Source organism: Rissa tridactyla, chromosome 21 (genome assembly GCF_028500815.1).
Source record: "Rissa tridactyla isolate bRisTri1 chromosome 21, bRisTri1.patW.cur.20221130, whole genome shotgun sequence".
Classification (NCBI taxonomy): domain Eukaryota; kingdom Metazoa; phylum Chordata; class Aves; order Charadriiformes; family Laridae; genus Rissa; species Rissa tridactyla.
The window spans coordinates 7,180,094-7,198,445 of NC_071486.1; the positions used below are offsets into that span (position 1 = coordinate 7,180,094).

General features: G+C 48.8%; 1 protein-coding gene across 2 annotated transcripts in view; it reads right to left on the reverse strand.

Annotated features, from left to right (window-relative positions):
- SYT6 (synaptotagmin 6) overlaps positions 1–18,146 on the reverse strand; it is a 35,815-nt gene extending 17,669 nt beyond the window's left edge. For both annotated transcript variants that reach the window (XM_054181308.1, XM_054181307.1), the window contains exon 1: positions 17,906–18,146. In XM_054181308.1, coding sequence (XP_054037283.1) covers positions 17,906–18,059 — 154 coding nt within the window. In that variant the 5' untranslated portion in view covers positions 18,060–18,146. The remainder of the gene's footprint in view (positions 1–17,905) is intronic.
- Positions 18,147–18,352: the final 206 nt, after the last annotated feature.

Here is an 18,352-nt window from a genome sequence, read left to right on the forward strand (position 1 = left end):
ATCAAACTCTCCAGAAGTTTGTACAGAATAACCATTACCTCTCACTCGCCTCTGTCTATGCATACGCTTGGAGCAGAAACGTTTCGCATGGATGTGAAACAGAAAGCAGGTACTTAATTCTCTACCTGAGGCATGTGTGTTTCTGAACTGGCTCTTAGCGAGTACCACAAGTCTCCTGTACCGTTAAGCGAGGGCAGGCAGGACCGGGTGTAGCTGCGAGCCCGCCGTGGGTGGAAGGGGATCAGCCGCCGTGGCTGCTCTCCCCTGCGGCGCGGGGCCGGTTCCCAGGCCGGAGCCGAGCCCTTCTCCCGGAGTGGAGCCGGGATGGGACGGGGGTGTGGGACAGGACCCTGCGCCCGCAGCCGAGAGCTGGCACTGCACAGGGGACGCGTCAGCACCCCGGGAAGGGTCCCGGATCCGTTCCCCCTCCGCGGGGTCTGCCCGGCCTCCCCCGGCACAGCCGCCCTGTTCGGCGTTGGTTAATGCTGGAGTCTGCGGCCGCAGGTACAAACGTTTCCGTTTTGTCCATGTGAGCTCACAGCACCTCTTCAGATCATCTCTAAATGTACTTAAGGCAAACAACTTCTCACCTCCAGGAGCTCTAAGAATCGCTAGAGTCACTCAAAAACTGCATCTCCCACAAAATCCACCCTTACCAGGCAGTTTAGCTCTTAGAAGATAAGCTGGGAAACTCACATCTGCGCTTCATCGCAGCTGCTATAAATGTGATCCCTGACATAAGCTTTACCTTAAATAGAAGCCATAAGAAGATCTTCTGTTTCCTTTGGTCATATAGTTTAGTTTTGTACAGCTATAATAAGACATTTAATGTATAAGGCTGAGAAAATCTATGAAATATGAGGAAAGACTAAATTTTTATCTTGACAAAATAGCTGAAATGAAAAATTGTTTTTTAAAAAGTAATTAAAAAACCCAACTACCATTGATGAACCATAACAGGAAAGTATTCAGGAACCCATTTATGTCATCAAATTTTGCTAACATGCTCTCTGGGAATACAACAGCTACCATATATTTAGGATTTTTCACATCAGTTCTTGTAAGTGAAATCTCAAGGAAGCATCAGACACAAAATGCGACATCTACACGGGAACAAGGCAGTTCCTACTGAACACCTGGGAAACCATCTGTTGTTCCTGATATCCCAGAGGAAATGCACTGTTTTTCCACAAAATTACCTAGCCTAGCAAATTCACTAAGAGCCTGAGGGGAAGCTTCCTGACTGCCCACAGGTCCTTTGACTTGAAAGGAAGGGCTGGAAGCTGCCAGCAGGTGCAGATGGAAAGAATAAATGCCATCCAGAAGTTTTTGCAACTTTTCCTCTCCCTCACCAGCCTTCTGTACAGGTCAGACTGCACCATTTATTTTCTGCTGTAACTCCAAGGTGGAAATACAGATCACTACTGGGGTGAATAAATAGGTCCCATCTTATTCAATAATAAATAGGATTGTACAAGTCAGCAGTGGAGCTTCCTTAGAGATTTGGCTAAATGCATTCTCACCAAAGCAGAGGGCGCAGAGGTACCACTTTCCTATACTGTAAGTCTTGGAATTGTGCCCAGGAAATTCAGTGTCAAGCAGTTTCATAAGAAAATTTAAGAACCTGGACTTTTTGCAAATATGTCTGTGTTGCTACAAAGCAAATAGTTGGAGTGTAGAATCGACCACTGCTGGGAGCTGTTATGTGACAGAAAAGTTTCTGTTAAGATACTTCTGCCCATTCCAAAAATTTATATAGCGTGCATGACTCTGCTAGCACACCAGACTCATTAACGGGAAACATCAGAAATAATCAGTTATCCCTTCTGAAAACCTGTTGCCAGCTTGAGAAAGATCTTAGTTCGTGTCACTTCTTGCTGAGCTGGTATTCATAATGTATTTGACGGGATTCACAGATACTTTTACGCATCACCTCCTACTCTTTCCTCTGACAGCTCACATAAAACACAAGTAGAAGGGATCAGGATTTTACAGACGTTTTTTAAGCATCTGCCTGGGAAGAATATTGGTTTCTCTGAAGATGACATTGAATTCCCCAAGACTTTTTCATGACTTATTAAACTTAAATATCAGTTGGACAGAGTTGACCTTAATTGATTTAATGAGCTTTCTCTTAAGAACTTGAAAATACCAGTTACTTTTGAAAAAATACCCAGCATTCAAAACGTTATGCTTTAAATGTCCTTTAACTTACAAGAAACTGTAAAAACAAGATAATTCCTTATCTCACAGAAAATGCCCCAGGGCCAGAGGTTACTTGGATATTCCTGGTATGGCAGGAGGTAAGGCTTGTTCCCCAAAAGGCTTCTCCAGAGACAGAACAGACCAAAAGGACAGGTCATCCCGGGCTGAGAGGGACATGCCTGTGTCCAGATGTAGGGAACGGCTCCGGATCAGGAACGGTTCAGCCTCTGCTTTACCAAACGCTTCCCGCGCTGCAGCCCCCTCACCGGAGCCCCCGCACCGCTCTCGAGGGACGGAGGCAAATTACCGCTCTGAAAAATGTCCCATCTGAGGAAAAATGCAACAAGAACTATGTTTCTATTCTATTCTCCTCTAAAAAAATAACAGTGAGTTATCTGTAGCTTTGTTCTCATCAGGTGCGTAGGGCCGTACAAGTGCGGAATGGCTTCAGCCATTCCTCACCCGGTTCTTATCTAACTTGGTGCCGGAACCTCGTCCTAGCCCAGCACCCTCCAGAGACACGGGAGAAATTGCCATGTTGGAAAACGGATTTTATTACAACTTGTAATTGAAAAGATAAAGCTTAAAAGGAGGAGGTGGCAAATACAAATTAACATGGCTGTTTTCCAGTCTCACCCCAGGGAGCGAGAGCCCCTTCCCAGAGGAACCCTCATCTGGAAACTGCTTTTGGCTACAGAGCAGCAATGACGAAGCTCTTGCATGACTAACGAGGAGGGAGGGGAGAACAAGCAGCAGGAAAGACATGGACATGAGCATTTACTTGCACGAGTTGATATGCTTGGGAAAAGGCACCAAGCTGTTATTTACCCAGTGGAACAGAGACGGCTCCTCCAGGGATGGTTTATGACCGTCTTGCTGAGGTAGAGGTTTAGCGTGGTATGTAAAGCAAAAGAGAAATTGTGAATTTGTGACCTCTGTGTTTCTGTGTGCACCCAAACTCCTCACAGGACAGAGACTTTGTCCCAGTCCCTACAGACACAAAGCACTATTACCTCTCACTGCAATGCCCCAGAAGCGACCGTCAACAGCCACCACCAGCAGTCCTGGTCTTTTGCTGCAAAGCAGAGACTTTCACCGAAAGCATTTCCACTCCAGGAGAACTGGGGAAAGGCCCCTCTCGGCCAAGAATGAGCTTTGGTGAGTTGTGCCACAGACTCCCCATCAGAGCAGCTGATGGAAAGAAACAGAGGTTTCTAAACCAGAGAGCGATTCGCTGTTAGGACAGACACGAGCACGTCCATGGGGAGGCCCACGTGGATCATGGTCTTTCCTCCGCTTTCCTCCGGTACAGGAGAAAGCAAGTCGTACCTGAGTGGCTAATGATAAATGATCATTTATCACCATCTACGCAGTAGGAGGTACCATTAAACGTCAAAACTGAGTCAATGGAGACGCTGATCTCCCACTCCTGCAGCCTGGAATAAGGGAAAATAATGAATCAAAGCCTTCAGAAACGGCACAAAGGGCTTAGACAGCTTGTTACAAACACAACACTGCGCTTTTGTTTTCTCGTATCAGGAACAGTTATGTACCTCCAAAGGAAAGGGGCATGAGGGCGGCGGGAAGCTGCTGGGTGACGGTCAGGAGCTGTGGTAGAAGATGAGATGGCCCAGGGCAGGACAAAGGGACCGCAGAGCAATTTAAAACCGTAAAGCCAAAGGCAAATTTAGGAAAGGGGGATAATTTCTTGGCTAGTCCAGCCCCTCCCTGGCCCCGTCCCCCTGCCCTCGGGAAGCAGCTCATCAGTACAGCCATACATTTTGTTACATCTTGGATGGGAACTAATTAGGAGAATATGGTGGAACTATGCTTCAGCTTTATACCCCTGATGACTTCATAATACCCAAACTGAGTTGCCGAAGGGGATAATTAGCAAAGTCCAAACAGAAAACGATTAATAATGTGACAAAGCCATGATTACAACAGTCTATTAACTGCAAGACAATACTGGTCTAATTATGGCAACATTGACTTTTATTACTGTGAAGTAGCTTACACTGTCATTAAAGAGATTCATGGATAACTCTGAGTTTTATCTGAAGAGTTATATTTAATATCTTGAAGATGTAATTTAGCTTTCCTTCCACCCACTCCCCACAGAGAAAACAAAGTACATTTGATGGCTCTCTCGGCACTCCAGCATCTATTAGTCATTCCAGCTACCTGTTGGATTCAAACAAAGTCTGAATATCACCAGTGGAAGTTCAAGGAGGGACTGAAAAAATTAAATGCTGTAGGCTGAGGTGCAGCGTGGGGCCAGCATGCGTCCTGGCGGCCAACTGCTTTTCCAGTGTAATATATCGACCACTGCTCATATATATTTCCAGGCTTCTCTGTCCATTTTTACTACACTTTTCTATCGCAACAGTGCTTGTGGGAACATATTGTTCTATTTCTGCAGGGCTTTGTAGAGATCATGCATTCAACTGATGGATTACTACGAGAGTTATTGCTGGAGGAGAAGACAGGCAGCTCTGGGCCTACGAAAGACCACGTGAGGCACCCACCAACAGCTGATCTAATTTCCTCTCAATTGAGAAGCATCACCAATGTGAGTCTGATTAGCTGAGGGCTGGAAATTGGGCATGTGAAACTGTGGCGAACCTCAGATGCCTGGGGCGGGGGCGGAGGGGAGCACAGGACAACAGCGGTGGAATGGAAGAGGTTTCCATTAAATCCTAGCTATAGACATGTTTATTTAGCAACACCGGTCGGCATTGTTTTACAGAGGAAGGAGCAGGGACTGGATGGAACAGAAACCGAATGTTAAACCGAAGCAGCAGCACGGCATCAAGCGGCACGACAGCCGAAACCAAAACACAAACCGAGCAGAGGAGGGGCACGGGGCTCAGAACAAACCCTGCGAGGCTCCAAGGAGCGCAGCAGCTCGCAGAGCACTGTGCCACAGGAATTTTGAAAAGGAAACTGGCTGTCTTGTAAATCCCGAAATGCTGCAGCTGAGAGAGCAGCTGCAGTGCAGCAGCGTGCAGCTCTCAGCCGGCTCCTCACGCCCTCCCCAAGCATGCCACGGCCACGGGAACGGGAACAGAGCAAATAATAAAGATCCGATTGTCCCTGTCGCCCAACACAGCTTCAGTTCTTGTCTCAGAAAGCAGCTCTGTTTAACAGAGGCCGCAGCTAAGGGGGAACCGGGGTCTGCAGAGCACACGGCTGCGAGAGGGAAGCGCTGCAAGCCTGCTGATTGCCTCCCTTCGCTGGGACGGTGTCCAGCGTGCCAGTGCTCTGCTGATGTCTTCACTGTCACATCTTCAAGCCTACTCGCTGCCGTTTGGTTGTCATTTGCAACTTCAGCAACACTTCTCTTCTTGATTTACTGGCAGCTATGAGCTATAGGAACACGTCCTGAAATATTGTTGAGCTAGACAAGTCATTAGCAGCTGTCACTTCAAAGTCTCACTGCAGTCAATTTGCTTTTCACGAGCAGCCTAAGAGCACAGGAGCTGGATGTGTTGTGAAGCACTGCAGAGGGGCTGCCGCTCAAACAAGATCACAGAGGTGTGGGTTGTTAGTGAGGGGAAAATATTTCATCAAGTTCTCAGCAGATGTTAAAGGACCGGGTCAGAAAACAATTATGGCTTGAGCAGAGCTTCCGTCGTCCCTCAGACGTTATCTCATGCTGTGGGTGGCAATAAGGGTTGCAGAGCAGACCCCACGTCGCAGCAAGGCAGGCAGCAGGCCCAGAGCACTGGGGATATCGATCACCTGCAGCTCCATGCCTGTGTTCCCAGACCCTCCACGCTGCCTCTATGCAGGAGGACCCGAGCAGTAGCAGCAAGCGTCAGCTGCACCTACGGCTCTACCTGCACCTACCGACACCCTGCTCAGACCAACGGGAGCCTGGCCCCTTGTCAGCTGTCCTTGCAGGGCGACAGGGAGCGTCACCCTGCCAAGGACACTGCCGCATCCTGAGAGTATCTGGGAGAAGAAAATGAAGTCACGGAAACAGTTGGTCCCATGACTGATCCAGAAAGAAACAAATCAGGGTGGTTTTGTCTCTGGGTCGTGTAAGGGTCACTGACTATTCCCCTCAGCTGCCCAGTGCAGCACCATGTTAAGAAATACCCGCAGAGACCCTGAGAGACTCCGCCACCATGCGCACTCCCCTGGCGCTGGCATGCTTTACAGAGTTTCTCCAGGTGAAGGCAAGCAGCACTTCCAGCTGCTTTTTGCTGTGGAGAGTGCCCAAATCTTGTTTTGTTACTCTATGTCAACCACAAGTAATTCCACTAAAGACAGTACAATGGAAGTGAACTGAAAATAACGTGAAAGCAGGGGGAGTTTTACACGAAGAGCACTTTCGCAGTCAGTTCATCATATGTAGCTCAATGGCAAACTCCCCTCAAGCCAGCAGAGGGGTGGAAACCCTCATGAGATGAACACTGCAGATGTTCTGCGAGGAAACATTCGCGGAGTCTCTGAAACGCCCCCTTGAAAGCTCTGCAAACTCAGCCTTCCTCCCACGTGAAGCTAGAAGGAGATTTATCCTGTGCATGTGGTTCCTCAGCCCTTGGACACCGAGTCCCACACTATCAGCTCCCACCAGCTTCCCCCTGCCAGCACGGGCTCCACAGGAGCTCAGACAGAGCCGCCTCGTCTCCTGTGCGCACCCAGCTACGTAACAGATTATAGGAAGAGAGAGACATGAAGGCTCAACTGGCTATGCCAAAGTTTCAGTTAGATAGAAAAAAACTTCTTAAAAATTAATTTGCTGCTACCATAGGGTTCCTGCCCTGCAAGAGCTTATTGGAATGCAAACTATAAGCTTCAAAGGCAAGGATGAATCAGAAGCTATTTTGAGAGTAATTATATAAGATTATAAAATTCAAACCATCTCATTATTGCACGTTAAGTATGAAGACAACCTGCTTCATAAGGAGACCTTGCAGGGATCCAGTGTTTCAAGCAACTGTGATCTACGGTCCAAGTGCAAACAGCAACCTCGTAACTCCAGTCCAGACAAAACTTCCTTCATTAAGCAATGCCAGGGATTTTTTCACCGTTTACTGTAATTCTTTAAGGGATGCGGTTCTATAGCTGGGAGAATAACTAGAACATGAGACATGGACAACTTAATGCAAAGTTTTGTTCCTTTAACAGTTGTGTCATTTGTTGTCCTAGAAACCAGCTATCAGCTTGTTAGCAACTGTACTTGCGAATTCCCAAATTTCATAAACTCCAGTTCAAATTATAATTAAGGAGAAAACATATAATAATAAATTAGCACATGGAATAAATTACTGTTCCAGCAACTCTGGACACAAGGAGCAGCCCGGGTGTGGGAAACCCGACTCGGTTTCCCCGTGCTGCGATGGAGACTGTGGCAGCTCATCGCCGCATGATGACGGGGTCCTGGGACACCCCCTGAGCAGTTACCTGCACCGTGCACTGCCTGCAAGAAGAAGAGAGAGTTGTTTTCATTTTTGCTTACATATCCAGGCTACAGCTGAAGCTCCTGCTATGTCTTGGCTCGGAGGAAGCCGGCACGCAGGTGGGAGGGCTGCGAGCGGCTCCTGGGGACGGCAACGTGTCTGCTGTCCCCGTCCTTGCTGCGCCCGGCACCCGGTCCCTCGGGAGGGACCTTCACACCTGATGGCCTAAGAGAGCTGATTAGGCAAGTGCATTAAACAGAGAAAAGGTGGGGAAAACAGAGGCTATCATACCCTTTACTGCCTGGAGTTTTTCAGTTTATGGCTTGGTACTTTTATCACTGGTGGAACAGACAGTAAATGCTCGGATGCAGGAGAGGGAGGCGTACCAGTCCCCCAGGCTGAGTTTAAAAAAGCAGAAGAAAATCTGAACAGAGTAATTCAGAGGGAAACACCAAAGGTGATTTTCAAATGCAGAGTCAACAATGATGTACTTTACACACATGTATGTATATATAATAATAAAAAGAAAAAAAATAAACACATACATATGAAAAAGTGTAATACACCAAACAAAGGAATGAAATGTCAGAGGAGACCTCAGTAGCCTGGACCTTGTGCTTTGCTCACTGAAACAGAATGGAGAAGGATTTAAAGGCTGCACAGGAGAAGCCTCCACCATATCAGGCTCTGGACAGCCAAAACACAACCATGAAATACCATGCAACCTTAACAGGAGCTAATCGAAACCTCTGCTAAGCAGTAATGCCAAATACGAGTGACAGAGGGATTGCCACAGGAACTGCTGAATTGCTGTGGTAAGATACACTCAGTTCTCTGTTCATTTAGACTGTGGCTACCACAATGGCAAGCAAGTTGAAAAAGTCCTAAGTAGCCCGCAATGAGCTGCGGCTCAGCCCGGGTTAACGGGCAGCACAGGCTGTGAGGCTGCGTTTGCCCACTGGCCACTGCAGGTCAGACACTCCTGCGCCTGCATCCTTTTGCTGGTTTACACGCTAAAGGAGGCAGGACAAAAAAAAAAGTTCTTTCCAGCCACAGGACTTTTTGGATATAGGACCATCTTCTATGGAGGAAATAAAATCAGGCTTTCGAGCTTAGAAAAAGACATCCCGTTCCTTTCCCTTAGTCACCTTCCTTCAGATCGGCAGTGATGGGTAGCTCAGTGAAAGCCCACATAAGCCACACGTCTTTAAAAACCCAGATCAGATCATGGCTGAAATGGATTAGAAACAGAAAAGAAATCTCAAATCTGTCTGGGTGGGAAGATCCTGCCAAAAGGTATTAAAACACCAAGGTCAGTACTGGAGACAGGGCTGACATGCCACCTATTGCCCTGGCTGCGGGGCTTTCGGAAACGACAGGCACAGCGTCACACTTGCTGTGCAGCCCAAGTCACGGGAACATCTGGGACAGATGTCACAGAGGGGTCCCCAACGTGCCCTTGCCCTGGGCTCCCTGGCTGGGACCTGGAGATGAAACTCCCTTCTTCTACCGCCGCTTTGCCCACTAGCGACTACGGGCTGCGTACACAGTGCTGAGAGGCCCATATCAACACCCAGAGAAATAAGTACCACACATTAAAATGGCCGTGCCCCAGCAGAACAGCTGGACTGGAGGAGACTGATCAAAGTTTTCTGAAGACCAAATATTCCGGGGATATTGACCTGACGATTCTGACTTTCCCTCCAGGCTGCATCAAAGGCACATTTGTTTCTCAAACTTTTGTTTGCATGTGCGACCAGAAGGGGAAATTTGAGCTGTCAGCAATGCAGCATTTCTGTTACCAAAAGTGACAAAAAAAAGAAAAAAAAAATGTTCCAAACCAAAGGAAACATTCCCCAGTGATTTATGTCGCTTTGTGTCTTAATCGGCTGTTCTCTAGAGTGTTATAAATGAGATAGTAAGAGTTGTCATTGCTTTATGCCTAACTGATGACAATCTAATGAACTATTATAAGCCACACTGCATATAATTATAGTACATAGTTGTGCGCTAACCCCATGACATTTTATCACAATATGTTGTAGCAACATCTGTAAACGACTCGGCAGCGCTGAGCACACGTGGTGCCCTGGGCTGAGGTTAAATGAGTGACACCGAGCGTCATCCTCCTCCCACGATGTGACCCGGTGCAGACAGGACCTGAGCTGAGCACAGAAGGTGTGCCGGGACGCCTTGCTGAGGCTGCTCGATATGGGGGGAGGTCTCTGCCCAGACCTGCCGGAGCTGAGCAGAGCCCGGCAGAGAGCAAAACACCATAATACGGACGCTTCTGGGATGTAGAAATACAATTGCATTTCAAGGTGCAATGCAAACAGAAGGTTTACACTGTCACTCTCTCCCTTAAGACCTTAAAATTTCCCTTCAAAAACTTGGTCAAAGCCAAAGACTGTTGTGAGACCCCAGAAAGGCCAGGGTCAGCAGCGCCTCAGCGTCCAGGCTCACTGTGCCAGAGCTGCCGTCTCTGTGCACTTCACTTTCTACAGGAGATTCAGTTTCGGGGAAATGCTTCCCTGCGGCTCTCTCTCTGACTCCGTTTCGGTTCAAAAAAACCCTAAAATCAGCCTGCCCCGAAAAGACCTCAGGATAAACCTTGACTGGGAGCAGAACCGGGGTCTCTTCCCACCCCACCCTGCAGCCTCCTAAGCGCTGATCCTCATCCCACGGGTCCGGGCATCTCCAGCCCTGCGGTCCAGGGTCAGGCAAGAGGACACAGGCTGAGAACCCCAAAAAGCAGAGCTCAGCCAGGGGAGGGCAGAAGCCCCGAGTTGGGACAAGGCAGCCCAGAAAGCTTTCCAGAGGCTCTCCTTGGGCTGAGCGCTCCCCTCGCCCTCAGGACACAGAGCCTCTCCAGCACAAGGGACCTCCTTGAATCCATGAAAGCATGATGGAAGAGCTTCATTGCCTGGACCTGCCCCACAGCAAACCAAAACCAAGAGATCAGGATTCATCCAGAACTCCCCTGGCTCCCGATGCTGCAAAGAGTGGGTGATACACAGATGCGTGTCCTCAGGAGGTCAGGTTGCCAATTAAAGCCATCTAAACCCAGTATGACCATGAAAGCCCGTGTCATGCCCTCTCTCTCTCTCTCTCTCTCTCAACGTGTCGTTTTGATAATACCTGGCACACAAAAGACAGTCTGGTCTGCACAGCAGAACGGCACAGGTCTGTGAGAAGCGGTGCAGGACGCAGAGCAGCCGGGCAGGGTCCCCAGCCACCCGCCTGCACACCCCGAGGTACCGAGACCCCGCGCTGCCACCCGGGGATGCAGCAGTTATGAAAAAAGCATTTCTTTGTTCAGGCTCCACTGAATGATCAGGGAACTTCCTCCCTGAACCGCTCTGCTCCTGTCATTAGCCGCTGCTGCTGCTTCCATTAGCTTGTAACAAAGACAGAGATCTTTAACCCCTAAAACGTACTATGCAACAGTCACGCGTGCAGGCTGGACTGCCCAATCCTGCAGATTTATTAAATGGATTCTGAGATTCTTTTTTCCCTTTTCCAACGACTCATAACACTCCGTGCCGCACCGCTCAGAATCCTTTTAGCACGAAGGTTTTGAGCCAAGACCAGATGCAGAACTGAGCTCAAATAACTCTGAGCAAATGCACGCAGACGTCCAAGAGATGAAGTGCCGCGTATGGAAAGAACGCGATGAAGGAGGTGCTCGCCATACTCACCTAACACTGTGTTGTTACAGGAGCACAGGCGCTTCTTTGCAGCAGTTACGAACAGGCATAGAAAATCAGAGTAATACTTACATTACCAGAGACACTGCTGTGCTAGAATTTCTGGGCAATTATTATTCCATGGAACCAAATGCTCCAGGACTGTATGTCTTAATGATGGCTTTGAAAGGGCTTGCATGAACTGAGCTTCTGGCATCCTGCCTTTAGCCTTCGCTGTGATGTTGTCAAACACCAACCTGCTACAGCATAACAAACTGGACTAAATATAAAGGCAGCCTTAATTAGCATCTGCAGTTTCACTGTGTACAAGACACCCTGCAGGATAACTTTCTTTTTGCCATAGACATAGAAAATATACAGTTCATGTACAGTCACTCGAAATGTCCCTTCTCTGTCCCTCTAGGATGCCATTTTGCAACGTACAAGTATAATTAAAGACAATGCATGGCAGAGAGACAAATCACATCCCTCCAAACAACTGCCAGCGCAAGTGACTGTTATGCTAGTGAGTCCACTGGATTGAAACAATAAGGGCTGTTACAGATAAGCTTCCTGATTTTACAATATACAGATAGGAAGGAAAAATATATACTATCATCTTTGAAAAGAAAGCTAGAAAAAGGTGCCTAACTAACACGAGATGGAAACCTGGGGTCCTAGGGAAGACTATGCAATTGTACTTCGAAACATGAGCAGTAAGAAGAAACAGGTAAGAAAAAAAGGACAGTTGAAACTACAGTTAAATGCAAATTTGTATCAGATGTAAGATCCCGTTAGGGTTCTGCTCTTATCCCTGAAGAACGAATGCACACATGTGAGACTGTGTGACTTAGTGAATGCATGGTACGTGCAGCAGGCTGTGCACATCACACTGGCGTGACTTCAGCAAAGCAAAGATGTCCAGCAACAAACACCTGCAAACACAGAAATACCAGCTTCTCGGAGTCCTCCCGCAAAACAATGGAGAAGATGAGAGTCAGGCTATGCCCTGATTTGAACTAGCTGAAAGCACATGCTCGGTTTCAGTGAAAACGTAGGGAGAATACTGAAAGCAGAAGAAAATGTTTCAACGGCAAAGACAGAAACTGCTGAAGCAAAATGTTTGTTAAGGAAAAGAGGCTCCATAGTATGGAAAAAGGCAAAAAATTAACAAAGTAACTTCAGAAATGTGGACTTACCAAAGAGGTATCTGCTCCTCGGCTCGGTCCCTGGTCACTGTCCTCAGCCAGCTCACACACGCAATTAACACCAGCAGCAATCTGGCTGCCTGTTTCTATGGAGTTTTAGATGCTGGTCCCTGACTATGCATGAGGCTACTGCAGCTGCACTGGAATAGGCTCCGAGGTCCGCAAAAAACCCACAAACACGATCAGCCTCCCTGTACTGCTTCAGGAATGAATCAACCAACAGCAATTAGGCAGATGCAAACCTGCTTCTACGCAGAGCGGTACTTACAGAGCCCCGGAACACACGCACTCCACAGCTCCAAAGGTGCATGTTATTTACCGGGACCGTCACAGTGCATAGCCAGAGGCAGCCGAAGAGTCGTAGATCCACACAGTTAATAGACAGACACGTGTTCATAGACAAGCTATATAATCCATTTTTCCTAGATTTATGCTGCTGCTTTTAACCTTATTTTAATATGGTTTTGCAAACCTTCCTCTGGTAGCAAGGTTTGAACCTGACACCTTCAGGATCAGAGAACAAACCTGTTTTACTTGAGCTAAAGAGCAACTCTGCTGCGTGAAGCCCTTTTGCTGCTGGTGGACCAGACGCTCGCAGAGGAAGGCAAGATCTATTTTGCGAGTACATCACTCCGGGGTAAGAAGGAGCTTTGCCCCTGGGTGCTACTCCTCACGTGCCTGGCCTCTGGAAACACAAGCTCCAGTGAAAGCCTGGGTGGCTTTAAACATGTTTACTGTTATATTTACTTAAAATACTCTTTAACAGCGGTTCAGAAAAGTCTGCTGTTACAGCTGGTAAGCAAATCCGAGGCTTCTCCGTATTTCATAGGCAGTGGCTGTAGGCATCCCGTATCGGTGAATGGGCATGCCATCAGTTTTCCCATTAGTCAAACTATCCTACCAAGGGGTAATTTTTTTTCCAAGAAAAATACTCCAGTAGCAATTTCTCCATATAAAAGTGATCTTTCTGCATCAACATTCCTGCAATGAAAAAAAACCCCTATTGCACAGAAATTCGCCCCTTTTTCTGCCTGCAGCAAGAACACTTACGTACTTGTGGGTTTAACATTTTAATAGTATTTGTGAAGTGCCAGGAGGGTGTTCAGCGCTGTACAAGATGTACTGCCTGCATCATGAAGTTTAAAAAGAACAGTTCACACAAAGGGCAAAACGCTAAATGTGCTCTGAATTACTGTGGGATTAGAGCACAGAAGGACAGCTGACAAAGCGTGCTAGGAAACAGAAATTATCGTAACATCTCCTCTGGTTTTGCATTTTCCCCAGCTGTCTGGGTTTTTTTCCCTTTCACTTCAGGTTTCGTACCCTGCACCAGGAGAGCAGATGAGCATTTTGTTGGGGTGAATCAGTGCCTATGGAAGGGTTTGAGGAGGGCACACGCACTGTGCCGAGATCAACAGGGACTGCTGCGCACGCAATCCTGTAGCGACTTTCTGGGTAAAAACTGCAAAACCTCTGCGCATCATCCACTGTGTCCTATTCTTATTCTACAGGGCAGTGAAGCTTCTTACAAATGGATACACTGAGGCAAAAAACTCCAACGTCGTATTTAAAGAAAGCCACAACACAGTAGTGCTGGCACTAGAAATCAAACCCAGGGGTTTGCTCCTGGATGTGCTCTGACCCTGGTGTAAATTCCCTCCTGTACCTACGCACGGTCAGGAAGCATCACAACCACACTCCACCCGCTCTGCACGATCCTTTCAGAATGATCATTTTGCTTCTAAACCCCCCTGTGGAGCCGAGCCCCCGCCCCCTGTGCCTTCGCCTGTTGGCACAACCCCCCTGCGCCGCTGGCAGCCCCCATCCGCAGCCAGGGCCGGCACCGTGCGCCCACAGGGACCCAGCTCAGGAGAACGTTGGGAGCAAGTCGGTAACGCAATTCAGTGCGGACTGAGCGACAACCTGACCGAGCAGACAAGCACAGAGCACGCTGCACGGCGGTGAGGGCTGTGCAGGGTGCCACGCAATGCCCGTGCCCGGGGATGTGGCAGGCTGGAGCCCAGCTGCCCGCGGGAAGGACCACGGGCTTCCCACCCCTGGGAGCCAGCCTGGGCAGGCGCAGCCAGGGGAAGCTCGCCGCACCGCAGGAGCTGGTAGCAGGCCCCGGGGAGCAGGACCTTGCACCCTGTTCCCCAAGGACCCTGGAGCACGTTGCTCGCCAACAAGCAGCTCCGCTCCCACGGGCAGAGGGACCGGGTGACACGGGGTGGCTCGCTGTGCCCAGGGCAGCCCTCCTGTGGGAATCGGGCAATGCGGGCTCCCCTGCATCGGCAGCCAAGTGCTTTGCACTTCAGCAGGGCTTGTCCACAAGTTTTCTGAGAGCGCTACATCCTAGAGTGCTCACCGCACCTCCAGGGCAGAGAAACATCCATTTATCTAAGGCACATCACCGCAGTGGTGGATGTTGTCCCTATATCACAGGCATTTCCACTGCCTACAGCTCGTGCCTGTGTACTAGTCACACTCGCAGCGTCACTGCACAACAGCTGAGGACTGGCAGGGAAGGGAGCTATCAGATGGAGGCAGCTACGGGGAAGGATTTTAGATAGGCACAACAAAAGGATGCTGTATCTTGCTCGATCTCAGGGCCCACAGCCAAGAGATCAGTTCTATTCCTGGCACCGCCATGGGCCAAACTGCAGGCAAAACTCACCCTCGCATATCCACTGACGCAGCCATACCAAAACCTTCCTCATCCAAATACCTTATTTTTCTGACATACTTAGCTGCTGGGTTACTAGCCAGCAGCAGCAGCCTGCAATGCTGCGTCGCTGGGCGCACAGTATGTATGGCACACGGGGGAACGGCTGCCGCCGTATTTCTTATATTGACTTGGAGTGGCAGAATCGGCTGCTGCATAACCCGAAGTACACAGAGCAGAGGAGCAGCTACTTTATAGACAGTAGCACTCTCCACATTCAGTCCAAAATGGTTTTAAAACAGCCACTGCATAAAACCATGTTCTGACATATTCTTACATAAACTATTCAGTAATATTTTTATATTCAGTTTTTTTCCACTGTCAGATGCAGTGCAATGAGGCTAGCGATACCTGGCTAATTTCTTTGCAAGTCCACAGCATCCCCAGAAGATACTGCTCTCCATCCACACATGAAACATCAGAAAACACCAAACCACCTCTCAGGGTCTAACGGCAAGCAGAGCTGTGCAGACGCAGCCCTGGCTGCCAGCTTTGGCAGCGTTAGAGTGCTCTCGCCTGCCTGCTCCCAAATGACGCGAACTCCATCGAGAGACTTGGCAAGCCAAGCTGATTTAGCCATTAGCTAATAGATTTATCCAGGAGGTAACAAACTGACAGAGAAGCCGTTGACTTCACATGATGATGACAAATTGGGCCAGTTTTACTCCACCAAACTTTGGATGCAAGTGCCCAGCACTGAGGCTGCTCAGCTCCGATTCTCCTGTCTGTACCCCGTCTCACAGCCGCATCACTGCTCGTCTCGCACAGCCTCGCTTTTTATTTGTATATCTTTATGAGGAAGGAGTCGACAAATCTGAACATAGGACTCCAGGTAGCCGATAGCAAATTTGCTTAACATAAGTCTTCAGCATAAAATGGGCAAAGCACAAATGTGGATAATTAGATCAACATCCAGACGCTAGCGGGTATTTTAACCACCACAACTGTTACATTAGTTAATGCTTAATGCAAACAGATTTTTCCCCCTTGCTGGAGAATTTTTACATCCAGGCATTTGAGAAATATTAGTTGGGCCCAAACGGTGTCCTCAGTGCTGTCTAGACATAAAAATGGGCCCAGTCGTGCAGAGCAGAGACGACAGCAACAGCTGTTAATGCACCCAGCGCAGTCAGTCGGCCCAGCAGGACTCGCCCAGGGCACTGGGTAGAGGCTGACACTTAAACCAGAGGTCAGCGCAGCAAACATTTGAGAAGTTAAAGGCATACGGTGACACAGTCACGACCCGAAAACGAGGTCCCGAGCAGGCTGCACAAACAAACGCCAGGCAACTATCTGTCATACCAGGGTGGACGGAACAAAAGCAGTACAGGTATTTCTGCTGCATGGAGTCAGGAAAACATTCATTTTGGTACCAATGTAAAGAATTATGAAGCAATGCAGTAAGTTATTTGCAATAGAGGAAACAGCTGCACTGGACGCAACGCGTAAGGACGGTACCAGCAGTGCTGAGATGCCTTCAGAACAAGCAGGGATAAAGCAAGGCATTTTAAGATGACAATTAAGTTACAAGCGGAGTGGGATGTGAAATGAAGGTGGGACATACTGGTAAAACAGTGGTGGACGCACCACTGTGGGCAAAGAGAAGGCAGAAGCCCAGCGGGACCAGAGAGCTGCCCGTGTGCCCTGGGCGCCGTCGCATCCCGCCGCGAGGCGCTGGTGGAGGGACCGGAGCAGGACGAGGCAGGGAGCTTGGAGAGGGACTGACGGGATGCTGCACCGCACCCAGGCCCTGACAGGAGGAGGAGAAGAAAAGTTCTGAAAACTTATGCTGTGAAATCAAGCAGGGTTGGTAGATCATTATTTACAGAAATCTTAAAGGAAGCACTCTGCACAAGTGTTCGAGTACACAAACAACTTACAGCTTGTTATCAATAATGCTAAAAAGCATGGGATTTTGGTTTTTGCCTCTCAGCGTGTGAGCCTGGGATGTAAGCCCCCTCTGCCAATGTCTTGTGAAGTTACAGCAGAAGACGACCTCTCTGGAACAAGAAGCTGTAAGCAGAAATCTACTGAAAATTAACTGCTTTGCAATACAGAAATGCCCCTTTGCTCTCAGAGCGGTAAGCTTGCTCTTGATTCATCGCTGACACACAGTGTGTCTCCCTCGCGCTACAAGCTGACAAGGAACAACTTCAGGCAGTTCTTAGGGAAAGTAAAACAAACACATGAAAGTACGTTACGGTCCCTTTGCATGGAACTAAAAATCCATGCAAGTCCTGCCTTTTCTCAAACTGGGATAACAGCAAACAGTTCCTATTATCTCAGTTACTTAAATAGTCTTTTTACTGCTTTTTTGTTTTACACAGGACAGGAGTCTATGTTTGCAAAAAAATATGGAACTTTCATGGAAACTTTATCTCATTAACCGCCTCCTTGCTAGCGCGTGCCGGTAACAGCCCACCTGCCCCCTCAGCGCCACCATCCCCACCAGGCTGTGCTGGTTCACATCAACAGGTGAGGTAGCACTTGCATCCAAAACTTCACAGTGGAACACGTGTAAAGGAAAATAACCACAGAGCGATGCATGCCGAGAACAAGCCCCGAGTCTAACACGGGGCTTGCAAACATTCCCCTCCCCTGTGAGAGTCCTGCCTTCCTCTGGCTGTGGGCAGCCACGCCACCACTCCAGCAGACAGGACCAGAGTACTGTACCTGGCTCGGAGATAATCAGGCTCTGGTCGGAAGGCAGCAGGAGGAACTCCCTGCAAATGTCCAGGTCCAAGCTAGGCAGGCTTTTCTTCCGGCACAGCTCGGTGACAATGCGGACTGCCTTCCGACAACGGCTGTCATCCTTGGTACCACTCATCTCCCACACTGCATCCTCCGCTTTCCCCCTCTGCTGTCTAAGAAAGTCAAACTAGGAAAAGAGGGTTTGTTTATTCTTAGTCACACAAACAGATTCACGCCAGTTCCACCCTCTGGCATGGCAGCACCGTAAGGGACACCCTGTGCCAGGCAGTGCTCCAGCTCCACAAACCCTGCTCCGCGTTCAGACCAGGGATGCTCCGGGCAGCCTCCAGCAACCACAGCCCACTGCAGTCCTGCCGGTGCTCCCGATGCCTTATTGCCTCTGAGATCAGATATCTGTTTACTGCCAAG